The sequence below is a fragment of the Bufo bufo genome, chromosome 3 (genome assembly GCF_905171765.1).
Source record: "Bufo bufo chromosome 3, aBufBuf1.1, whole genome shotgun sequence".
NCBI classification, from domain to species: Eukaryota; Metazoa; Chordata; class Amphibia; order Anura; family Bufonidae; genus Bufo; species Bufo bufo.
Window position 1 is genome coordinate 335,238,005 of NC_053391.1, and position 27,370 is coordinate 335,265,374.

Consider the following 27,370-nt stretch of genomic DNA (forward strand, 5'->3'; position numbering starts at 1 on the left):
TATATGCCCTTTTATTCACATAGATATGGGACTATGCATCTAAAGGGTTTTCTTGCGTGCTTAATATTGATGACATATCTTCAGGATAGGGGTCTGACACCTGGCACACCGCCGATCAGCTGTTTGAGAAGGCTCTGGTGCTCCAGTGAGCGGCCTCCTCCCAGCATACCAAGCACAGCACTGTACATTGTATAACGGCTTTGCTTGGTATTGCAGCTCAGCAGCATCCACTTCAATGGGAAAGAGTTGAGCCTAGACCATGTGACCAATGAATGTGACGTAACGGGCCTACGAAGAAACTGCAACACCCACCTGAGCAGTGCAGCCACTTCAAACAGGCCGGAAGTCAGACCCCAGTGATCAGATACTGATGACCTGAGGGGCCATCAATATAAAAGTTTTGAACAACCCCTTTAAGGAAAGCATTTTCAGTCATCAAATCCTCATAAAACCTTCCGATTCTCCTATAGTCACACCATGAGTTACAGTGCTGGGTAGAACATATAAAAAATCCCGTCCAGTATGGCCCCTTTTACACAGGCGAGTTTTCCGCGTGGGTGCAATGCGTGAGATGAACGCATTGCACCCGCACTGAGTCCGGACCCTCTCACTTCAATGTGCAGATGAGCGGTGATTTTCATGCATCACTTGTGCGCTGCTTGAAAATCGCAGCATGTTCTATATTCTGGGCTGCGTGAAAATCGCTGGCATCCGCAAGAAAGTCCGGATGCGGTGAGATTTTCACGCATGGTTGCTAGGAGATGATAAAGATGAGCAACCCCGGACCCCATTAAAGTAAATTCACTGTATTATTTCCCCTTATAACATGGTTATAACGGAAAATAAAATCATTCTTATTACAGAATGCTTACTAAAATGTCGATTGAGGGGTTAAAAAATAAAAAAACATTAAAGGGATTCTGTCATGACATTTTAGGCCTATAACCTAAACATATGGCCAGGTCCGTCCAAATAGCATGAATCCGAAACTGTACTTATTAAATGTGCCTGGCCATATGTTTAGGTTATAGGCCTAAAATGTCATGACAGAATCCCTTTAACTTACCCCATCCACTTGATCGCGTAGCCGGCATCGTCTTCTTTCTTCTTCTTTCAGGACCAGCAAAAGGACTTTTGATGACATAATCGTGCTCACCACGTGGTGAGCGCGGTGACGTCAGCACAGAATGAAGACAGAAGGATCTTCTATCTTCATTCAGCAGGACCTGCGCTGCGATTAATTCATCAAAGGTCCTTTTGCAAGTCCTGAAAAGAAGAAGAAAGAAGACTATGCCGGCTGCGCGATCAAGTGGATGAGGTGAGTAAATTTTCTCTATTTTTTAACACCTCAATCGACATTTTAGTAAGCATTCTGTATTAAGAATGCTATTATTTTCCCTTATAACTATGTTACAAGGGAAAATAATAAAATATACAGAACACCTAACCCAAACCCGAACTTCAGTGAAGAAGTCCGGGTTCGGATCTGGGTACCACATTCAGTTTTTTATCACACGCGTGCAAAACGCATTGCACCCGCACAATAAAAACTGAACAACGCAATGCAATCGCAGTCAAAACTGACTGAACTCGCGCGGGTTTCCCGCAATACACCTGGGACGCACCCGGAGCAAATCCGGGACGCCCGTGTGAAAGAGGCCTATAGGTGTCAGATGAAGAACTGAAGCCTGAAATAATTTACCTTAAGTGGGTTGTCCTTTATTTGTATGGATTTTCCATTTATTTGGATTTAACCAGAATAGTTTGTTTTTTTGTGATATTAAAAATCTATTAGAAAGGTAAACTTAAAGCCCAAAAAAAAAAGAAACCATTTGCATCCTGAACCCAACTATCCATCACTGGATGGCTGCGTGGTTTAACAACTGGTATAACAGCCTTGTATATGAAAATGGTGCATGAATATGCCAATAATATTGGCAAATAAAAATCTAATATTACACCTTCATTAAATTATATGGTGTTCTACTACTCTATGCCCTGTTTTTTTTCCGCCTGCCGCTTTAACTATGCTTCCTTTATGTCCAGTTTTGCGTGTCCTTGCCTCCCATCTTCACAGTTTACTACCATGTAGCAATAAGAGAGGTGCAGCTGAGGACACTCTGTCCAGTTAAAGTAATAAAGTAATTATTACCACCGCAGATCCTAGCACTGTAATGTCCTCTAGAATATCCAAAACACCAGACTACAACTTTGTAGACTTTTAAAGAGGCATGTTATTGACTCTCTGTAATTTTCTTTAATATATAAAATTATATAAAATATAAATATAACAATTTTGAGAAAAAAAGACAATGATATTTTTTTACACGGCCATGTTCTTCTCTGTGTTTATCACTTCCTTCTATTTTATCATCTCTATATTAGTAGTTATTTTTTTACCCAGTCCATTTCCTTTGAATGGTTTAGAAAATATAGATTATTTATTACAAGGTAATACAATGGGGACATTCACTGTACTGTAATCTCATGCTGGTGCTATCTTGGTATGATATACTGCCCTCTACTGGCGGTTAGTTGTCACTGTGACTATATAAACCAGCAGAGCTACAACATGTTTAGAGAACCATACGCTTGAGAGAGATCTATAAATACTGCATCTCTTCCATGTTAAATTCTAGAAAGTCTTCCTGGAATTACTGTACATCTTAATTTGTGTAGGTATACTGACGTCTTGCGAAATGAGCAGCTTCACTTCCAAGGTACAGATGTAAAAGTGCTGAATTGGTCAATGCAGCAACATATCATGAATCAGGATGGATGTGTCATTTGGTATCCAGTTTCAGTACTCTAGTACTGGTTTTAAGGAACGTGGTCATGCTTGGAATTTAAGGGCATTTCCGAGATATAGCTGATGACTAGTGTTGGGCGAGCATGTTCGGCTGAACACCAGTTCAGCTCGAGCATCACTATGCTCGGCACATCGCGGTGTTTGGCCGAACACTAGGTGTGCTCGAGCGCGATGCTTGAGTCTCCTCCCTGCACGTTTGTTTGCTGCTATGCAGCCAATAAGCATGCAGGTAAGTACTGCCATTCACTGTTATGCCATACATGTGATTGGCTGGCATTACAGTGATTGGCTGGCCGGAACGTGACATCGGGTACTATATAGCACCCGATGACACATGTTTGTCTCAGTCTTAGGGAGAGCTGTGCTGAAAAAGGGACAGATAGTGTATGGAGTGAAATAGTAATATTTTATTAAAAAAACGTGTTAGAGACCCAAAAGTCGTTTTAAGAACTATTGTTGTATCTGGCAGCAATATAATTATTAGAGCAACCGGCACTAAATTGTGTGCAATTGTTAGAGAGACCCAAAAGTCCTTTTAAGGACTATTGTTGTATCTGGCAGCAATACAGTCAGGTCCATAAATACTGTGACATTGACACAATTCTAAAATTTTTTGCTCTATACACCACCACAATGGATTTGAAATGAAACAAACAAGATGTGCTTTAACTGCAGACTGTCAGCTTTAATTTGAAAGTATTTACATCCAAATCAGGTGAACAGTGTAAGAATTACAACAGTTTGCATATGTGCCTCCCACTTGTTAAGGGACCAAAAGTAATGGGGCAACTGGCTTCTCAGCTGTTCCATGGCCAGGTGTGTGTTATTCCCTCATTATCCCAATTACAATGAGCAGATAAAAGGTCCAGAGTTCATTTCAAGTGTGCTATTTGCATTTGGAATCTGTTGCTGTCAACTCTCAAGATGAGATCCAAAGAGCTGTCACTATCAGTGAAGCAAGCCATCATTAGGCTGAAAAAACAAAACAAATCTATCAGAGAGATAGCAAAAACATGAGGGGTGGCCAAAACAACTGTTTGGAACATTCTTAAAAAGAAGGAACGCACCGGTGAGCTCAGCAACACCAAAAGACCCGGAAGACCACGGAAAACGACTGTGGTGGATGACCGAAGAATTCTATCCCTGGTGAAGAAAACACCCTTCACAACAGTTGGCCAGATCAAGAATACTCTCCAGGAGGTAGGTGTATGTGTGTCAAAGTCAACAATCAAGAGAAGACTTCACCAGAGTGAATACAAAGGGTTCACCACAAGATGTAAACCATTGGTGAGCCTCAAAAACAGGAAGGCCAGATTAGAGTTTGCCAAACGACATCTAAAAAAGCCTTCACAGTTCTGAAACAACATCCTATGGACAGATGAGACCAAGATCAACTTGTACCAGAGTGATGAGAAGAGAAGAGTATGGAGAAGGAAAGGGACTGCTCGTGATCTTAAGCATACCACCTCATTAGTGAAGCATGGTGGTGGTAGTGTCATGGCTCGGGCATGTATGGCTATCAATGGAACTGGTTCTCTTGTATTTATTGATGATGTGACTGCTGACAAAAGCAGCAGGATGAATTCTGAAGTGTTTCGGGCAATATTATCTGCACATATTCAGCCAAATGCTTCAGAACTCATTGGACAGCGCTTCACAGACAATGACCCAAAGCATACTGCAAAAGCAACCAAAGAGTTTTTTTAAGGGAAAGAAGTGGAATGTTATGCAATGGCCAAGTCAATCACCTGACCTGAATCTTATTGAACATGCATTTCACTTGCTGAAGACAAAACTGAAGGGAAAATGCCCCAAGAAGAAGCAGGGACTGAAGACAGTTGCAGTAGAGGCCTGGCAGAGCATCACCAGGGATGAAACCCAGCGTCTGGTAATGTCTATGCGTTCCAGACTTCAGGCTGTAATTGACTGCAAAGGATTTGCAACCAAGTATTAAAAAGTGAAAGTTTGATTTATGATTATTATTATGTCCCATTACTTTTGGTTCCTTAACAAGTGGGAGGCACATATGCAAGCTGTTGTAATTCCTGCACCGTTCTCCTGATTTGGATGTAAATACCCTCAAATTAAAGCTGACAGTCTGCAGTTAAAGCACATCTTGTTTGTTTCATTTCAAATCCATTGTGGTGGTGTATAGAGCCAAAAATGTTAGAATTGTGTCGATGTCCCAATATCTATGGACCTGACTGTATATATTTTTATCGCAACCTGTGCTAAATAGCTTGCAATTGTTTGGCCGCTGCAGACAGCAGCATTATCTGCGCTACATCTCCTGTGTAATGTGTGCGCAGCCTAAAAATATCTGTGGCATCCAGTGTACTTTTTCCATAGACGGTGTCCGCTGCGGACAGTTACATTACCTGCGCTACATCTCCTGTGTAATGTTTGCGTATCCGAAATATCAGTGACATTCAGTCTAATTTTTTTTTTGCTGCTGGTGGCAGCGACATTACCTGCGCTACATCTCCAGTATAACGTTAGCGCATCCAAAATATCAGTGACATTCAGTGTAATTTTTTTCGCCACTGCTGAAAGCGACATTATCTGTGCTACATCTCCTGTGTAACGTGTGCACAGCCTAAAAATATTTGTTACATCCAGTGCACTTTTTCCGTAGACAGTGTCCACTGCGGACAGTTACATTACCTGCACTACATCTCCTGTATAACGTTTGCCCATCCTAAATATCAGTGGCATTAATTCAGTGTAATTTTTTAGTAGCTGCTGGTGACAGCGACATTACTTGCACCATACTTCCTGTATAACATTTGCGCATCCTAAAATTATCTGTGACATTTAGTGTAATTTTTTCATAGATGCTGCGGACAGCGACATTATCTGTGCTACATCTCCTGTTCAACGTGTGCGCATCCTAAAAATATCTGCGACATTCTATGCATTTTATTTGTGCATACACTTACAAAATCTGCGCTACAGTACGTGTGACATACTTGCAAGCATATATACCATTTATTATGCCCAAGGCGAGCAGTAAGAGATGGGAAAGTGGCAGAGCTGCTGATGGTGCATGCAGAGGCCGTGGCCCTGGGTGCAGTCAAACTGTGCCTGCTACCAGAGCACAAGAAATGCACTCATCCACGATACCTAACTTCATATCCCAGTTTGCAGGGCGGCGCAGGACACCACTCTCGAAGTCAGACCAGTGCGACCAGGTGGTCAGTTGGATTGCAGCAGATAATGCTTCCAATCGGTTAAGCACCACACTGTCTTCCACCAGGTCCAGTCTCAGTAGCCAAGAGTCTGCTCAACGCAATCATCACCCAGACACTCCTTCCTCCCAACATGGAGAGTCTTGGCAAACAAGTGATCCCAAACTCGGATATTCCCAGGAGCTCTTCTCATCACCATTATTTGATTTAGACCACTTGACAAGCCCTCTTGAAGAGGGACATGAGGAGATATTGTGCCCTGATTCCAAAACTCTGGAGCATCCACAGTTACAAGAAGATGACGGTGGGGAACGGCAATTGGTGTTTCACGATGTGGATGATGATGATGATGAGACACAGGTGCAAATAACTCAACCACAATTCGTTTCTAAAGAGGTTGATGATGAGATGAGACACAGTTGTCAATAACTGAGGTTGTTAGGTCAACAAGTCAGGAGAATAACCAGAGTGAGGAAGTGGAAGAGGAGGTGTTGGGCGATAAAGTCACTGACCCAACCTGGGAATGTAGCAAGCCGAGGTAGGACAGCAGTACAGAGGGGGAAAGTTCCGCAGCACCGCAATAGGCTGGAGAAGGCAGTGGGGTGGCTAAAGGGAAATGGCTGGCCACACCAAACAGGCCCGCAATTGTTCCCCGGAGCACCACTTTGCGGCAATCTCCCTTGCCAAGGGATGTGTTCCGCAGTCTGGCGCTTTTTTGAGGAAAGTGCAGATAAGAGAATTGTCATTTGCAACCTGTGCCATTCCAAAATGAGCAGGGGCATGAACACTAGCAACCTCACCACCACCAGCATGATCCGCCCCATGGCATCAAAGCACCCTAATCGGTGGGTTGAACGACTGGGTCCACAATCAGTGTCTGCGGGTGACACCACTGCCTCCTCTTTCCCTGTGTTGCATGCTGGCCAATCCCCTATCCAAGACGCAGGCCCGGATGCCTCCCGCCATGCACCTGGACCTTCGCAAGCACCATCAGCTAGCACATCCACTTCTGTGTCCCAACGCAGCATACAGATGTCTATAACCCAGGGCTTTGAACGACAGCGCAAATACCCAGCCACCCACCCACAGGCCATAGCACTAAATGCGCACCTTTCCAAATTGCTGGCCCTGGAAATGTTGACATTTAGGCTTTTGGACACTGAGGCTTTCCACAGCCTGATGGCGGCGGCTGTCCTGCGGTACTCTGCCCCCAGCCACCAATATTTTTCATGCTGTGCAGTCCCAGCCTTACACCAGCATGTGTCCCGTAACATCACCCGTGCCCTGACTAATGCAGTTATTGGAAGGTCCACTTAATGACTGACACATAGACAAGTGCTTTAGGCCAGGGACGCTACATTTCCCTGACGGCACACTGGGTGAATGTTGTTGAGGCCGGGAGCGAGTCGTTCCCTGGGATGGCACAAGTGCTACCGACGCCAACGATTGCGGGCCCTACTTCCATCAGGGTTTCCGCCGCCACCTACATTAGTGGTTAGAACCCCCCCTTCTCCTCCTTCGCCTCCTCCTCCACTTCTACCTCTGAATTATCCTCTTGCAGCACCAGTCAGACATCAGTCATTAGCTAGAAGCAGTGTAGCACTGCAGTGGGGAAACGGCAACAGGCCGAACTTAAACTGATCTGCTTAGGTGACAAACAGCACACCACCGCAGAACTGTGGCAGGGTATAAGGGACCAGACTGAGCTGTGGCTCTCGCCACTTAACCTACAACCAGGAATGGTTGTGTCTAATAATGGACGTAACTTGGTGGCGGCTTTGAAGCTTGGCAAGCTCACCCACAAACCATGCCCAGCACATGTGTTCAACCTAGTGGTTTAGCGGTTTCTAAAAACCCTCCCCAAATTTGCCTGAGCAGCGCTTGCAATGGCCAGCTCACTGACTGTTGTGTGACGTGATTACGTGCTGGAACTCCACATTCCACATGTTGGCCAGGCTTTGTGAGCAGCAGAGGGCAGTAGTGGAATACCAGCTGTCACATGGTCATCCCCTTTCCAGTCAGCTTCCGCTCTTCACAAGCAACAAGTGCGCATTGATGTCTAAACTCTGTGAGGTTTTACGCAACTTTGAGGAATCAGCACAGATGGTGAGCAGCGATGCCGCTATTATCAGTGTAACCATCCCCTTTCTGTGTCTAATCAAACGGTCGCTGCCTACAATTAAGGCAGACACTTTGCATGTGGAAGAGGTGGAAATTGGGGAAGACAATACACAGGGTGATAGCCAGACCATCCTCAGGTCGTCTTCTCAGTGCAAATTGGATGATGAGGAAGAGGAGGAGGAAGAGGAGCAGGAGACGGTTGCCTCCGCTACAGAATATAGTACCCAGTGGCGTAGGGATCGCCATAGCAACGGCTATGGGGCCCTACGCCACTGGGGGCCCGTCCGGACAGTTTTTTTTTTATTATTATTAACACACACAGACACTACACACAGGCAGCCACTAGTACCCATGGAAGTTTTATCTGTTCAGTGTGGATTGGAAGAAAAAAATAAAAAATCAGCTGACAACGCTGGCTGCAGTGTATGTAGTTCCTTGGACAACCGAGGAGGGGAAACAAGGGGAACACATAGCAGTTCCAACAGAGGCAGGGCAACACTCTCCAAGGCCTGGGACAGTTTTATGACACCCCGCCAGCACCCTCAACCTGATGTGCAGTCTAGTGTCACAAGGGGGGAAACATTTTGGAAGATGGATAAGGAGCATGTAGCAGACCGTGTCAGCTTCCTCAGTGATCCCTCTGTGCCTTACAACTATTGGGTGTCCAAGCTGGACACATGGCACAAACTGGCACTCTACGCCTTGGAGGTGCTGGCCTGCCCCGCCGCCAGAGTTTTGTCAGAGCGTGTATTTAGCATCCACCTGTTAACTGAAAATGCTGACAGCTTGAACATAAAGGCACTCTAAATGTGGCTTTTATGGTGTATTGAATACACTGTATTCCCATGCACCCCTTCCACCACTAAAAAGGGTATATGGTTCAATCTCCCTTTTCTCGTCCTCCTCCTCCATCATATCAACATGCTTATTAGGCTGCCCTCGCTCTTAAAGGGGTTCTGCACTTTGTTTAAACTGATGATCTATCCTCTGGATATATTATCAGCTTCTGATCGGCGGGGGTCCGACACCCGGGACCCCCGCCGATCAGCTGTTTGGGAAGGCAGTGGCGCTCCAGCAGCGCCGCAGCTTTCTCACTGTTTACTGCTGGCCGAGTGATGTCACGACTTTTATCAACTGGCCTGAGCGGGGCTAAGCTCCATTCAAGGGAACAGAGCTTAGCCGCACCCAGGCCAGTGATACTAGTTGTGACGTCATTGGGCCAGCGGTAAACAGTGAGAAGGCAGCTGCGCTGCTGGAGCACCGCTGCCTTCTCAAACAGCTGATCGGATGTCGGATGTCCCGGATGTCGGACTCCCACCGATCAGATGCTGATGATCTATCCAGAGGATAGATCATCAGTTAAAACAAACTGCAGAACCCCTTTAATGTTTTAGAGGGTCAGCTCAGCAGCAGGCCCTCGCCCATAATGTTTTTAAGGGTCACCAACAGGCCCTCACCCATAATGTTTTAGAGAGTCACATATTTTATTGAATAAGTCACTGGATATAATATGTTTTTAACTACATTTATTTGCAAAAAGTATTTGGAACCAGGTGCTGGTTTGAAAAATGTAGAATATTTTTGTGAGACAATTTCTTTAATGGACACATGTAGTAAATGCAAGTTGAATAGTGGGATCAAAAGGTCAGAATCGGGTTAATAGAAGCACATAGACCTGAAAATGATCATGTTAGCAGTAACAGTGGCTGATAAATAGAGATAAGTAAAGCTAGTAATGTATTGTCTACCTTTGGTGAACCTATTAGAAGATAATGTGTTTTCCCAATAATTTCATATAGTGGCTTCATGACCTACTATTCACCATCAATAATAAAAAGTGCATGCTTTCAGTTTGTCAAGATGAGTCCTTTCTCAATGGTCACAAACCCTTATTGGCATCCACATATTCTGCTTCTTGAAACCTCATAAATATGAAATAGCATTTATGATGTACAATTTTACATTTAAAATCAATTTACAATGAGAAATAAGAAATCTATATGTGAAGCTTTTTGCTGTTATTACATCTAAAGGTTAGCAACATCTTCCTGTGATTTCATCCACAATGGCGAGCAGTGGGTAAATAGGACCTGCATTCTCTACATGCCTTGAGATTGAGCTATTCTATAGATGAAAGTTATTGATCCATACAGGTATGTGCAATCACACAGCAATCACTCCACCGCTCTGGACACTTCCTGGAATGTACAAGAACATTTTTTTCTTTGTGACACATACTGGTAAAGAGTAAAACTAGGATTAGCATTTAGAAAATAGACAACAGGTCTGTGGAAAAGTAGATAAATGAATTTTCTGGTCTTATGCAATCAAAGTAGTGTTGGGAGCAAATATTCGAATCGCAAATTTTAATCGTGAATATCGCCACTTCGAGAATTCACTAAGATTTAGAATATAGTGCTATATATTCATAATTGCGAATATTCTAGATTTTTTTTTTCATCTGAACCCATGATCCCTCCCTGCTTCTTGCTTGTGGGCCAATGAGAAGGAATAGGAAAGCTGCGTACCCCTTACTATATAAGAACCTCCCCAGCAGCCATTTTCTGTAGTTTTATGGAGTTCTGAGAGAGACAGCAGTGTCATTGCTGTGCTCTGTGCTTTACTGTGTCATTACATTAGAAAGTTAGTTAGATGGCATATATATATATATATATATATTACAGATAGTTAGTTGGAGATAGTCAGTGTAGGTTAGATATGCAGTGAAATTAAGGCACACAGATTTTTTTTGTGTTGCAATTAAATTATGTATTTAGTTTCGCAGTAGTTTCATCCAATTGCCCAATAGTTATCTTCAAGGTACAAACAGAATATCTAGACCGGACGTTTCGGTCACATCAGACCTTCATCAGCGGTCACATTTTTATCTATAATCATATACAATAAAGGAGATGAGCTGGAGTCAAGCCACTGGAAGATTCATAGTGGGTACATTCAATATTATAAAAAAATATATATATATAAAAACTATCCGACATATTGTTAGATATACAAGGAAAACGACACAAGGCAAGTCCATTGTTACAATTGAAGGGAACCGCATAATGAATATATATAATCCAGATTACATATAATACGTAAAGTATTAGTATAGATTAGATTGTGGCTTGTTGAGGAGAGTGATGGATGGATGTAGTCAGGACGCCCCAAACCATGGATCTTCTATATAGGCCATCTATATTGGTGTGTGCGATCCACACTAAACAAAAGTTTGGAACAAACGGTAGGTTACGATGTATTTCCAAGTACGGAGCTTAAAGGAAGAATGCTCATTGTCAAGATCACAGATTGTTTGTAGGTTGCTGAAGATAATTATTGGGCAATTGGATGAAACTACTGCAAAACTAAATAACTAATTTAATTGCAACACAAAAAAAATCTGTGTGCCTCAATTTCACTGCATGTATATTGGCTGATTTCAGCCCTTGATCGGCACCAGAGTCCATTGAATTGAGTGCGGTTCTCCACTTCATCATAGTGTAGGATAGATAGTGATATACAGTAGTGTAGCTGATAGGTTCCAGTGCAGGGTGTTAGGTAGTGTGATAGGTTCTACTGTCCATACATACATGCTACAGACATAGTGCTGTGATGTCACAACAATACTTAGTGCACCAATCACTAATATCTGCTCAGAACTGATAAAATGGGAAGTTGCACGTATTGCGCCAAAATATTCGTATCATTAGTGACAATTTGCGCGATCGCAAATATATCGGAGCACACTATCTGCATATAAAGCTATTGTAATGGTCTGCCGTGCCAACCATTTTCTCCAGTCTCAGGAAACTTCTAGCAGCTTGAAAAATGTAGCAACAGTGACCCACGCCTGTTTTGCATATTACATTGCCGATTTTCGCAATCAAGAAAATAATCGCAAATTCGCAAATATATGACGAATATTCGCCCAAATATTTGCAAAATATCGCAAATTCGAATATTGCCCCAGCCGCTCATCACTAAATCAAAGTAATGTACAGTGTACTTCCCTGTCTATCAATCTCATATCTATCTATCTATCTATCTATCTATCTATCTATCTATCTATCTATCTATCTATCTATCTATCTATCTATCCATTCATCTACAGCTAGGCTTCTCAAGCTGCGTGGTATCACCCAATTGTTGATGAGGTACAGTTGGGTTCAGGAGAGAAACTAAAAGATACATTTAGAAAATGTTAACATTTTTGCTATGGTACCCAGGCAAAAGGACAAAGGTCACAGGTACTAAAAGCACACAAGCAGCACCCTACGATTATGTCTGTAGTGCCCACCACTTTTGTATATTTTTGACAGTGGTAAAGCCCAGGAAGCTCTGTTCTTATGGTGAGACCCCAGTATAAGAGGCAGTGTACATGTTATACTGCAGTATCACAAACTCTAGACATAGCAGAAGCTAAATAGGAAATACAGAAGGATAGCCCACAAACCCTGTTCAAAGTATACAAATAAAAAGCCCTGTAGCTCTACCCATTCTCAGGTCTAAAAATTATATTTGGGGAGCCGTCACCACCGTTCACACTAGGTGAATAGATGAAAACCACATGTCTTATCACTTAGCTGATGTTTAGATTACCACTTTTCACAGCAAACATTAATCTGGTATTCCAGAGATCTCCAAGACATCATCTTTTTCTGCTCTCAACACACATTAAGTCATTAGTGGTGCACCAGGACCAGACGATCGCTCCTCCACACACTGGAGTTCATATGCTGATTGGTTGTCTAGAAGAGTACAAACCATTGCGCAGACTGCTTATTTATACATTATCTATCTATCTATCTATCTATCTATCTATCTATCTATCTATCTATCTATCTAACTATCATCATCATCTATCTTCTATCTATCTATCTATCTATCTATCTATCTATCTATCTATCTATCTATCTATCTATCTAACTACCATCATCATCTATCTTCTATCTATCTATCTATACCAAAAAAAGAAAGCAAAATCTGTGTAAAACAGTGGGTAATTTATTAACCCATGTGATAGCAACGTTTCAGCTCACTCCATGGAGCCTTTGTTAAGCCTTCGTTTGTGTGCTGCTCTTCAACTCTTTTTGTGCATTCTATCTATCTATCTGTCTATCATCATCATTATCTATCTACTATCTATCTATTTATCTATCTATCTATCATTATCAATCTATCTCATATCTATCTCATATCTATCTATCTATCTATCTATCTATCTATCTATCTATCTATCTATCTGTCTATCATCATCATTATCTATCTATCTATCTATCTATCTATTTATCTATCTATCATTATCAATCTATCTCATATCTATCTATCTATCTATCTATCTATTATTTATCTCATATCTATCTATATCTATTTATCTATCTATCATTATCTATCTATCTATCTATCTCATATCTATCTATATCTATCTATCTATCTATCTATCTATCTATCTATCTATCTATCATTATCTATCTATCTAATCACCCCTTTTGCCACATATAAAAAACCTTAATACTGTACCTTTGACTTTGATATGAAAGAAGGTCAAATACACCCAATTACAGTATCTTGAGACCCTTTGCTAAGCTATGTCTGGTCACCAAGCTGGTACACGATCGCTCTGCAATTTTTCATTAATATGCATACTTCACAGGGACTTCAGGCATCAGGGAGAAGCTCTTGCTTCCCCTCTGCTTGTGTTAGGTAGAATTACATGTTCTGTCAACACCTAAGGGAAGCATTGACCCTGTAAACGCCTCTACTGTATGGTACTACTCTGATAGCCCTTGCTGACAAATATTTTTATCGCTGCTATGACCACACAAGGTTTTTATAGACAAAATTCCATGTTCAGCACATTATATTTACAGTTAATATAGATCAAAATTATATTATTAATAGTAACCTTTTCTTTCTAAAAAATTGGCCAAGATGAGGACATGCATCTTTATGATTTTTGAACTCTGTCTCTTATAGCCATAGGTGGCAATTTCTTCCATCTGTACTTTACTGATTGAAAAATCATACCGTCAAAAAATCTTAGTATTATTCCTGTCATTTTACACTGAGGTTAACAGTGACGTAGACGGACTATTTTTAGATTTAATTCTACTATACCATATGATTAAAGATGCAGTTTATCCACGTAAAATAAAACAAGATTACGTCCAATAAATGGAAGTAAAAACCCCCACTGCAATCAATATGGTCCTTCTTAATAGAAAAGGCCCATCTCTGGTCTTAGACACGCTAATTTTAACCTTCAACTGCCCTCTAAGCTGACAGTCCTACTGCTTCTGCCACTGCGGGTAGCTTGCAGTCACTGTGTCTCTCGGAGATTCCTGGATACATCTGCTGGTGTAGAGGCAGACAGATCCTGAATGAAAATCAATATGTTTGGGGGTTTTCCAGCTAAAAGCAAATGGCTTTAGACAAGTGGTTTAGTGAACGTCGGGGATACATCACATTCGGGAAATGGATTTTGTACATAGTACAGTCACATCGTTGAAGTTAATGCAGTTACTATGTGGTTCGTACTTAGCCTTACAGAGAAATACATATTACTACAGGATGAGGACACTGCTCAGAAACCACTGAAATGAATATGTCGTACTATACGGTTTATTGAGTGGTTCCATCGAGACTGGTCTTCTGTTTAGTCACTCAGTTCATCCTTCATAAAGCCCAGATCATTGGTCTGTTCAAATGGATCATACATTGCTGTGACTATATCAGTTTAAGTCACACCAGTCACAATTATGAATGAAAATGAAATCTTCAAGGATACGCTTGGATTTAATTTGCTTCATAATAAAGGTGACAGATTTAGTCCTTACCTCTAATCTGAAGATGGTATGGCCTTGGAATATGTCACTAATGAACGTTTCAGAAACATTAGCATATTTGGACCTGAAACACCTTAGTTTTTTCTATACTGGTTACTTATATTTTCCTTGACCTCTTCATCACTTGCCTTTGTTAGACTATTTTTTGTTGTCGTTTTTGTTGTGCTGTAGTATGCATTTGTTGGCTATATGTCAAATGGACGTATGCCAAAGCGTTAACATTCTAACTTGGCGCTGAGCTCAAGTATGTCAGAAGCGTGAATTGAACTGTTCACTCTATGACCACATGCTTCATTAATTTCCACCCACAGAAATAATGCATGATGGGATGAAACATAATAGTGACTGGTAGAGCTGAATATGCAGAGAATGCATTATCAGCAATCTTTCACATGTAAAGTAAAGGGATTATGTGTGAACTAGCATAGTTAGTGCCATACAGTTTATAGTAGATAGCTTGAATGAAAAATGAAGAAATAGATACCTGCCATTTCTAGGACTACTATAAATTTTTGAAAAATACTTGAGTCTTAGCTAAACACGTAAAAGTTGAAATATTTAAAGGGAACCTGTCACATTGAACATGATATCTATAGTGCAAGCAGTAGGTTATAAAGCAGGAGAGGACAAACAGATTGATATATAGTTTTATGGGAAAATATTCAGTATAACTTGCATTTCATTCATATAAATTCCTGCTCATTGGGCTTTGAAGTCAAGGAGGCGGAGCTATCAGTGATTGACAGCTATGTGTATACACAGTCATCGAGGAAAGGTGGTCAATCACTGATAGGACCTTGACTTCAAAGCCCAGAATGAGCAGGAATTAAAATGAATTAAATACAATTATACTGAATCTTTTCCCATAAAATTATATATATCATTCTGCTCAGCCCCTCCTCCACACCATTCTGCCTGCAGCTCAGACACCATGTTTCTTTTAAGTTTAACCATGTTTTTCTGATTTTCAGCGACCAGATGTGACATTACACAGAGTAGGGGATCTGTATTTTTTACATTGTCTCGAGAGCAATACATTCTTTAGGCCTGTCAACGTTTTAAAGGGGTTGGCCACTTTCTGTCTACTGTTGACCAGTGTTTAGTTAAGATGACTGCAGGACAATTACTAATATAGTCTTTGTTGATAGTGTGTGTCGTTTTTCTAGATTTTATAAGTCAGGCCTCTTTGTTAGTCAAATGCTCTGTTCTGTCCACATATCGGTCCTGTCCACAAGATGGCTGCTGATGGAGGGTCATATGACCAGACACAACACTCAGCCTCCTCCTTTCAAACACACTGCACCTATACTAAACTCCCAACAGTGAAATGCAGATGGTAGGTCCAGTGTATTTGAATGGATGAGACCGAGTGATATGTCTGGTCAAATGACCCACCACCAGCAGCCATTTTATAGACAGGACTTCTGGGTGTGCAGCAAACAAGACTTGGTCAACAAGGGGAAATACCTTACAAAATATAGAAAATGGCACAGACTTTCAACAAAGACTATATTAGTAAGTGCCATATAATCATCTCACAAACACATTGGTCAACAGTAACCAGAAAGTGGCCAACCCTTCCATTTGTAATCAAAACTGTGACTATTTTACAGAAACCGTATGGATGCATTAATGTTGTAACACTATATTCGTTTTCATATGCAGATAAAAGACAGTGCTTTAGAAAGATCTGCTGAATTCTTCAGTAAGAATATACTTTCAACTTGATCAAATATGTGAACCAGTGGTTCCAAGGCTCTACCGTGTTGTCTGATTCTACCCAGCCTTTACCTTACTGTTCTCTTTTTAGCCGTTGACACAACGCTGGTCATTTTGCAACTTTTAATTGGTTGCCAGAGCTAATGATCACACTGGGTGAGGAAGGTGAACATCAAAAGCTCAGCTGCTGTGTATCCTGACACAGCTCTTTATTATGTTGGGTGATCTGATAGCTGTGTGTAGGCCACCTGGTGTTACCCATTTTATCCTCAGAAAGTGCTTCATTTTATTAATAATCCTGCAGCTCCCTTGTACAGTTGGTGGTCACAGACAAAATGTACTTGATGTGTAACAACTAAGATAAGGAAACCTTCTAGAAGTGGAGAACTGAAACACATGAGAAATGTGGCGAGGAAATAAAAGTACTGTATACAACAATATTATTTTCTAGTAAAGCTAAGAGATCACTATCGTACATTTTTCATTCCCGGTTTCAGTGACCGTGAAGAAAGTAGCATTTTTCATAATGTTAAAATTAACAAGACTTCATACTGTGTTATGATGTAAATTGAGCTTCCAAAATTTTTTATTACATTTTGAATGGTCAGTACCATGTCAAGTTAATTTATATTTGTAATGTGTATATTATAAGATAGATAGATAGATATGGATACATGTATAAAGATAACTAGATAGATAGATAGATAGATAGATAGATAGATAGATAGATAATGAATTGATAAATAGATAGATAGATAGATAGATAGATAGATAGATAGATAGATAGATAGATAGATAGATAGATAGATAGATATGGAATATAGATAGAGATACATGCATAAAGATAACTAGATAGATAGATAGATAGATAGATAGATAGATAATGAATTGATAAATAGATAGATAGATAGATAGATAGATAGATAGATAGATAGATAGCTCTCCCTCTAGCCTCTCTTTTCTATGACCAGTTCAGTTTTTGGTCTTTTGCTGAACATTAACCCTTTATCAACTAATAATTCCAATATTATCACCAGGATGGTACTAAAGCTCATCTATGAACATAATAAAGAACAAGACAATTGCCAGAGGAGCAAAAGCCTTGGTTGTAAAGATAATGTTTATGGTGGGTATTAAAGAAAAAGCAATACAGCACATAATACTGTCTGAATAGAGGGAGCCACACTGGAGAAATGAGCCCTGAAATCTCAAAAGCAGGAATTAATGGTCACTAAATGTAAAAAAATAATATCAAAGTGTGAAGAAGTCTGACTTCTCTCTCCATGAAATTGAATCCGAGTATTAGTGTAGGTCTCATTTAATATATGAAATAAGGGTCCTGCTTATAGAGGGCATTGCTTGGGAGTTCCAGCTGAACAGGTGTCAGATAATGCGTAGTAGTATGAAACACTAAATGTCTTCTTGGTGTGGTGGCTAAGCTCCACAGGTTGAGATGTCACAATGTAACACATCCATCAGGGATCTTTGCTACGGCTTTGCTATGATGTATCACAGCTTGTAGATGTCCAAAGACATGACAGTCATGACCACAATCATATTCAGTCTTATTTTTCCTAATTTCTTGCAAAAATGAGTATATATTTATAGTGGCAGTATAGATAAGTGGGTAATTAAGTGGCGGTATAGATATGGAGATACTGTCCATTACAGCTATATAATTAAGGTATATAAAGGTATTGTCTTAATGGCTGCTCTGCACCCTTGATGATTCCAAGTGAGTCTACATGTGCATGTTATATAATGTTTATAGCAATCTAAGCATATTTTGCATCCTTTGAATATCCTAAAATTATTTAACGAAAAATCTGAGTTGCATTGGATATATAGCATCTTTTCCTCTTCTCAAACTACAAAAAATTATATTAGGATTCCTATCCTTATAACATAAAGCCATTTATTACATAAAAATATTATTATTTCTGTACACGTTCATTTTTAAATAAAAAATTGCACTTAACCATTGCTATATAGTAATATAGAAAAAATACTACGGAAAAATAGCCAAAAAAGCTTTCACTTCCCAGTCCTGTCTGTAAAGTAGTCTACAATGTTAACCCTATTTGCTCTCTGACCTACTTGGTGAATTCCAGTTTACTATCAGCCTGAAGCATTGCAGTTTCCTCTTTGGCCTCAGCTGATGATCTGACAGTACTCTGCCATGTTATTTCATGACCATGCCACATACATACATAGATTTCCTAACTTCCTAATAGATCATATTGTATAAAGAAAAATAATGAATCACTGACAACAGATTATTGGCCAAGATACCACTGGATTAAAAGGATCAGAAGCTCAAGATGCAGAAATGACTGCATATATAGTATACATAAAAATGTATATATATTATATATGCGTATATTTTATACTATTTTTCTTTTCATGTACATTTGTAGATAGATAGATAGTTTTCTGTACTGTCCTGCTGCAGTGAGAACCTTGCACACAAAACATAAATCCAACACATTTTGCAGTAGGCTTTGTGCTTTGCAACATTAGGGGTAAGAGTCGAAAGTATTGAGTGCGTATTTCCATTTATTGTCATATTGACAGGTATTCTCCAATTCGCTCTGGTCAATGACCCTTCTATGGATTGTCTACATTAAATGAGCTCCTCAGCTATAGGCAACCCCAGCACTGCTTCATTGCCATACTATGTTCTTTTTGTTTTTGCTATTTCTAGGTCACTTTATGGGTCAATCGAGCGCTTTCTACCTGTGCTGCAGCATATTCACCGTAGTAAACTAGTAACAAAGTGTCAAAGGCATTCGCTTTAGAATCTCCATTAATTCCTTGCAAACCATACACTTTTTAAAAGCTTCTCCTAGGACTCACTAAACTGTTTTCCTTCCAACACTGTAAAAGATATACAGAAAAAACGTATTGTCGAGGATCAAATATTTTTTGTAAACTGAAGACCAACCTGAGAATGGAAAAACTATAAGACCAACCGGAGAATGACAAAACTATAAAAAATGAAATCATGTCCTCAGAAAACAAAAAAATACAAGATATAGTGAAATAAATAATCTATAGCTAAGGAGAAATACAGAGTACACTCATACGCATAGAAGCATTAACTCTTCTCTCTCTCTCTCTATATATATATATACACTGTATACTGCCACCATACATGGGCAAATTATAAGGGTCACCACATAAGTACTGTAGATACCTACACTGATTTGCATATGTGTTCCTTGGGCCATGTTGGTATACGTGAGTTCATTACCATTACTGATAGCTATCACACTGTGGTGACTTCATATGTTGTCATGAGGTAGGAAGAACTGTCCTATCTCTGTACCTAATAAAATGCAGATGTTAACCTAATTTGGTAGAGCCTCTCCTTGGGGAGCAAGGAGATTAATAGACACCCAAGGTCAATAAGTGAAGACAACCTAGTCCATAACCTTAACAGCATTAGTAGCTAGGAAGCTTCCTGCCTCCCACTTTGCCTCTTTTTTAGCAGATTAACTTTGTGTTCTTCATCCGATCACAATTGTGTGACTTCTCCCAGGCTATCACAGTTCTCTGTACAAATACCACTGAGCAGGAGACAGCCCTGAGAGCAGGATTCACTGCTGATCTGAGACATTGCTAAGGATAATGGGTGAAACCGTTGTTTAAAGACAAGGCATCTGCATATAGAAGGCTGTGACATAATATCAACCAGGATGACTCTACTTCATGATCTGCATGCCCACAATGTACATACTGAATTCCAACTGAATAATAACCGTACCCTTTGTGCACCAAGTGGGCTTACATAAAGGCATGAGGTTTATTCTGTAGCTCCATAACTTTTAAGAGAGCATTGCTTTACTGTTATAACATCATATAACTTCCTATGATAGGAATCCACCTGCATGTATATATACAGATACAGTTACATCCCATTGCTATGTCCTGAGGGACCTCTTATATAAAGTCTTGCAGTCAGAGGAAGGTACAGCACATATACAGCCAAATGTCCTGGATACCTGGCCATTTCTATTTTGAGCTTACATTTTGCAGTCAAGAGGGACTTCTATGCAGTTAACCCATTCATTAACACAGCTCTGAGTGACATTTTACACTTTATCCTCAAGAAATAAGTGACAGAAGAGCATGCTGGACTTACCTATTCGAATGACATGTGGCATTCCTTGACAGTCCTGAAGCAAGAAGATGTAGCAGAGCAAAACTGCCCAGCATTCTAAAACCATACTCCTAATAGAGAGCCAGTAATGTGTCATTGTTAGATACAAAATCCCCCTGAAGTTAAGTTAATATGGGATTCCCTGGGACTTCCTTCTTGGTTTTAAGATTCCAGTGATAGTCCAAGACAGTCACAGTTGAATGCCTCTGCACTGCACATGTTAGCAGACTATCCCCCAAGCCTGAGCAGATGAAATCAAAGGTTAGATGGTATTTGTCCTAACCACAAAAAGCTTCCCGCTTGTGTGCTCTCCACTGGTTTCTGCTTCTCCCAGTCCCATTCACCTGCTGGAGACTAGACGCTTAGATGCAGTCCTCATTGATGCTATCAACTGGTCCTTAGCAAAGCTGTGGAGTGGAATCCCAGACATAGAAATCAGGAGCTCCCTGGGGCTTCATAAAAAGGAAAGACAGATGCAGCAAAAGCCATCCTGCAGTTGAAGGAAAAAATGTATATTCCCGTCTCCAGCTTCAGAGATTTAGCACAAGTGAGAGAATTGGACTGACAAAGGCAGACACACTCAGGCAGCCTGCCTGCTCCACATGCAAAGCAGCTACCATCTCATGACTGTGATTTGTTCAGTGGGAGAATACAATTCATTGCACTTGTGTGTAGTCTTTAGGGGTGGACTGAAAATCGAGACAAACCAGAGGGTAAACCTGGATAGCAAGCGAAATCTTAGACATTCAAAAATAGGGGTGTCAGGGCTGAATTCACACATGGTGGCTTTCAGAGATCCCCTCCTTTTGACAATGAAGCTACTTAGTTGGAGCGGGTAACCTGCCAGCATTTACTTGGCATTATCATTGTGCGTTTTTCTGACTTGGTGACACAGAGATGGAAAAATGAATCTTTAGTTTTGCAGGTGCTTCTAAGGAAGGTGTGGTTTATTGTCTCTTCTGATTCCTATTTCTCAGAATGAGGATTTCACTTGGCGTCTGTAAAGTGCTTTATCTGGTTGTAACTAGCAGTATTAATATGACAGTGATATTTCTCACCGATTATCGTCATAGGACAGCGCGTTTTATGCTCTACATTAGATAAGATAAACTTACAGTGGAATATTGGGTAAAAAAAAACAAAAAAAAAACTTGAAATATGTCCCATGTAGTCAAATAGATAGAGAATATGGAATAAATGATTAATGTATCCTTTCTCAAGATGCTATTTGTACATGGGAGAAATAAAAATGTGTGTATACCAGCAAATTATTCTGCTTTAACTGTTCTCAAGTGGGTGAAACAACAATAATAAAAAAAAGAAACGTGATGATAACCATAGTACTGTACATACCCAATAAACGGTGTACATAAATAGCCATAGGCATAGGGATCAAAGATCAATCTCATGCCATGCATAAGAGAGTGACCCTTTATAAGAAGCAGCTTGTGGATCCCAAAGGGTGATTTTTCACAAGGTAGAGAGGCATTTAAATAAACTACCTCATATAAGAGATCTTGAGAAGGCGGATAAGCTGATTCTCTGTGATATGAAACCTGGTGACTCCATTTTTGTACATTTCATATGAATGAAAAGAGGTTTTACTCATGCTATGCAGTTAGACATGTTTGAAAGATTATGCTTAAAGTTGCTAAATGTGTAGAGTGCCTTATGTGAATTGTGATGCAAATGAAAGACATAGCTACCAGTCATGGTCATTTCAATGACAATTGATGATAGTGATAAAAAAATATATAACATTTACAGAAAACTAGTGAGCTCCCATATGGTCACATCCACTCATAGAACCTCTGCATCCCTTGGCAAACAAGCTTCCATACATTTCATCAAAGGGATATATTCCAAGATCCATAGAGTGATACACAGCAAATCATCAAGGTTATCCACGCCACCTGAGCACTTTTACAACCCCCTACAGATGAGTCCACCCATACCAATTATCGAATGCCATTAGGTAGTCTAATTTCTCATGAGACAAATTCAATACAATATTGTGACATGCTAACCAAACTCTTGACGGACTGTAATTTACAAAAAAACAACAACACATAGACACATGTAACATAGACATCGCATGACAGAGTATAAAAAAAACCCAGTTTTTTAATTGTTTTTTTTTTGGGCTACTTGTATCACATTACACATCTCATGATACTTTGAGCCAAGGAAAGGTAAAGAAGGACAGATGTGTATATATAAGAAAGTCCAAAGACAGAGGTGGGAGAGTTGCTACAGGAAACTGTGGATCATTCTACAGATATATGAAAGATGGATGGGTAGAGGGAAAAGAATAGTATGTATTTTAAAATCCATTTGAGGTACCCCAGTCTCCAGCGGCCATTCCCTAACGATGGGACTTTGAGGAGGTAGCATATTGTCATCCATGAAGAAGAAATTAGGCCTGTGTTGTTCATGCAGAAGCACAATGACTGGATTAATGATGTTATTTAAGTAGTATGGACTTGTCACTGTACCATTCACAAAGTGTAGGGCAGTATTGTATTGACTAGACACACCTGCCCACACAGTAATACCACCATCACCAAAGGCTCCTATGTGGCTGATGCATAGCCCTCTCTTTGATGTCTCCAACATTGTTGGTGGCCATCATTTCTGCTCAGCGTGAATCGACTTTCATCAGTGAACAACACTGAGGCCCACTGGTCCCTAGTCCAGCGTTGATGCTGCCTGGTCCATGCAAGATGATGACCACCTGCCTGTGGTCAGGTACCCTTGCAGGTCATCTATCACACAGACCACGCTGATGTAAATGGTTTAAAATGGTCTGACGTGACACTTGGGTGCCTCTCACTTCCCTTAACTGTGCCTGGAGTTGTGTGGCATTCATCATCCGGTTCCGCAATAGAGGATCTGGCCAAAGGACATCCACTTCTAGGCCTTTCTGTGACTTTTCCAGTCTCTCTGTATCTCTGTTGCAACCTACTGATGACACTGTGACACTCTTTGACATTAATGACTTAATCATTTTACACATTGGGATGTATAAAGTAGATTCATTTAGCAACAGTCCTAGAACTCAGGGTATAGACTTGATGATGAAAAGCCATGTTTGTCTTGTCTTTGTCTCTAAGTATAACATAAATATAAAAGAAAAATGATCATGCTGAGAGACTTAGTATAAGAAACTGTTGAATAGAAGAATACCAGAAGGGAAGAAACATGTTTTGTGTTGTAGGTTGCTTAGTGTACAAACATGAATGCATAGGCCTATCCCCTAGAGTTTTCTGTCCGAACCTGAATTTGTTGCACAGCATGTAATGGGCAGTGGAAGCATTATATAAGCATTTTATGCTGTGCTGGCCGAGAGAGGGTTAAAAGAAGAGAAATGAGCAATTAAGGCAATTTCCTCTACCTAGTATAGACCTGACAGTTTCTAGAGATGACGTTTTGGCCACTGCAGCATGAAACTTTTCAATTAAACTGTCAGTTTGGAGAAAAGAGAGAAATATCCCACCTAAGACCACATTCCATATCAGCGATGCAAGTGGAGAGGGCAGAGGTACTGCTGGGCAGAGACAGCACACAAGGGATATGAGGGCAGCTATTTATATCTGTATCAATATTATATAAGATCACACTCAAATAGCAATCACATACACAGATAATGGAGCGTAGCAATACTGTATTAAACGGGTACCATTTATGTAACTGGAGCAATGTTACTACCGTTAGCCAACTAAGCATCAAGATATATAATCAGGCAGACTGCAAGGAACGCCATGATGGAAGGACACAAATCCCATTTAACCCCTTTGGATTTTATTTATTTTTTCCATTTAAAAGGCACATTGTCATGTACCAAAAATAATCTATACTGTGAACCAGTTAAAATATTTAAGCAACTGAATAAAAAGTTTAATATTTCTCTCTTTATGCTGTTATCAAACTGCATTGACAAGATATGTTAAAGGATTGTCCCATAAATGTTAAATAGATGTGGGTACCTCTGGGACCTGCTACTATCTTACAAACAGGGTGCCGCCACGAATGTAGAGCACACCATATACATGACCAAAAATAGACCAGCACTGGCTTGACGATTTTTCGACATTCCATAGCAGTGAATACATATGACACTGTGCATGCACTACCGCCTCTTCATTCACTGCTATAGTACTTCCAAAAAATTGTTAAGCCAGTGTTTGGCTATTTTTGGAAGTCCAATAGCTGCGAATGGCAAAGCGCTCACCATTCACAGTGGGGCCCCATTCTTTAGATAGGTATGGGGCACAGAGATGGGACTTGCCCCTTTCAGACATTTACGGCCTATCCCATGGATATGTCATGACTTTCTCAGATGGTATTACTCCTTTAAAGAACACTCCAGAAAAAAGAGTTGTGTTACTTGAATTCTGTTATCATGTACTGCACCTCATTTTTAAGTTTTGTGCCATGGATCCATTGATTTCCAGGCCCCACTTCTTGTACATAAGATGGGTACCAACTTCTCAGACTACCCTTTGTACAGTAACGTGGAGTAACGTGAGACACTTCTCCCTGCTGTCAGATGGACCAGCACTGATGACATCAGGGCAGTGTCTATCCTATCTGGGTCATCCCCCACATATTCCTTGACAATCATTATCATTTACATGGAAGAAGGAGGTGTCTTAGACAACAGCAGCTTACTATGCATAGTGGAGGAAGTCTGAGAAGTAACATAGTATATAAGGCCGAAAAAAGACATTTGTCCATCCAGTTCGGCCTGTTATCCTGCAAGTTGATCCAGAAGAAGGCAAAAAAACAAACAAACTGTGAGGTAGAAGCCAATTTTCCCAACTTAAGGGGAAAAAAAATCCTTCCTGACTCAAATCAGGCAGTCAGAATAACTCCCTGGATCAACGACCCCTCTCTAGTAGCTAGAAGTTGGCAATTATGACAGAAGATGGGACTAATCAGTAGCACAACTTTTCAAAAGGGGAGCATCAAGTACATTTAAAGATTCACTCCCAGAAAGATATCTTTGGTCTTACCTTCTGTAAATGAGCTGGTATATGTAATCATTTGTTTAACAAATGTACCTATTGATGTATTGAGTATTTGCAGCCGCCAGTGGCGTACCTCCAATAGAGGCAGACCACGCAGCTGCTATGGGGCCCCTGGGGGAAGGGGGCCCGCAGTGGAGGATAGGCCCCGCCCACTAATTACACTTGTATGGCTACCTGAGAAAGTAAGAGGTGGAGAAGGACCTTTGGTGATGTCATCAACCATGTGACCAGTGCAGGAAGCCAATGAATAGCAGAGCAGCAGAAGTCTAAAGGACCTTTGGTGATGTCATCATCATGTGACCAGTGCAGAGGACTGGTGAAAGACCTGTGGCATATCACTGTGAGGGGGCGGAGCTTCTGTGTGGTGCCTGAAGGAGAGGTTAGTGGTGTTCTGGGATAACATAACATCCTAGAAAAGCTGGGAGTTGTAGTTTTGTCGTATTATATGTTTCTCAATGTAATTTAAACGTATGCCCTAGTACAGGCTGGTAATGCTGGGAGTTGTAGTTCTCTCCCCTTATACCCCCTCTTTGGAATGTAAACTGATGACCCATAATAAGTCTGGCCATACTGGGGGTTATAGTTATTTCTTTTTAAAGCTCTTACCTGGTACAACTAGATGATGTCCTATAATCTGGACATGCTGAGAGTTGTAGTTCTCTTTTCTTAGGCTGGATTCTCATCACAGTTTAGTTTTCCGTTTTGCATGCAGGACTTTTTTCTGTCTAAAATAACGGATCTCCGACAGAAATGGCATAAACGGATGCCAAATGTGCAGAACTGATGCTTGAAATACAGGATCATTTTTTTTTCTTTATTTTTCTGTTTATCTGACGGATCAGAAGAACTGAAAACTAAACGGTGATATGAACCCGGCTTTATACTCTGTGTAATATCTACTTGTATCTGATCATAACAGCCTGGACATGCTGGAAATTGTAGTTCTCTCCACTTTCACCTCTCCCTGTGTTGCTCCCTAATTTCCAATAATAATCTGGTGATGATGAGACTTGTAGTTCCCTTGTCACTATTATAATGTTCTGCAGCAGCTGAGGTGTGTATTACTTGTTCACTTCTGTGCTGGTGATGGTCGCTGTTCTGCCGTCATATGAGCACAACAACGAAAATCACTGCAGTTCCGGATCTGGCACTTCATGGACGACAACACCTGACGGATCTCGCTGACTATGATGAGATCTGTCAGGTTTCCATCTTCCAGGCTATAAAATTGTGTCCAGCATTTATGACCTGATCCACGAATGAGGCCCCAACACAGATGTGAACGAAGCTTTATATGTTCTGCAGCAGCTGAGGTATGCATTAGGAGGTTCTGACAGTTCATAAGGCAAGGGGGGCTATGGTGGCACTGGTATACTATTATGCCAGCACCACCATAGCACCCCCTGTGTGCTGCTTATAGTGGACAGTGCCCTCAGACAATGAATGGGGACAATCAAAAGCGGGTTTTTTCCCGGTATTGAGACCCTATGACGGAT

The 27,370-nt window shown here is 40.6% G+C and overlaps 1 protein-coding gene across 1 annotated transcript in view; it reads right to left on the reverse strand.

Annotated features, from left to right (window-relative positions):
• The window catches only part of GRIK3 (glutamate ionotropic receptor kainate type subunit 3), a 759,616-nt gene extending 738,675 nt beyond the window's left edge, over positions 1-20,941 (reverse strand). The window contains exon 1 of the mRNA XM_040424423.1: positions 20,827-20,941. Within this exon, the coding sequence (XP_040280357.1) occupies positions 20,827-20,941 (115 nt within the window). The remainder of the gene's footprint in view (positions 1-20,826) is intronic.
• Positions 20,942-27,370: the final 6,429 nt, after the last annotated feature.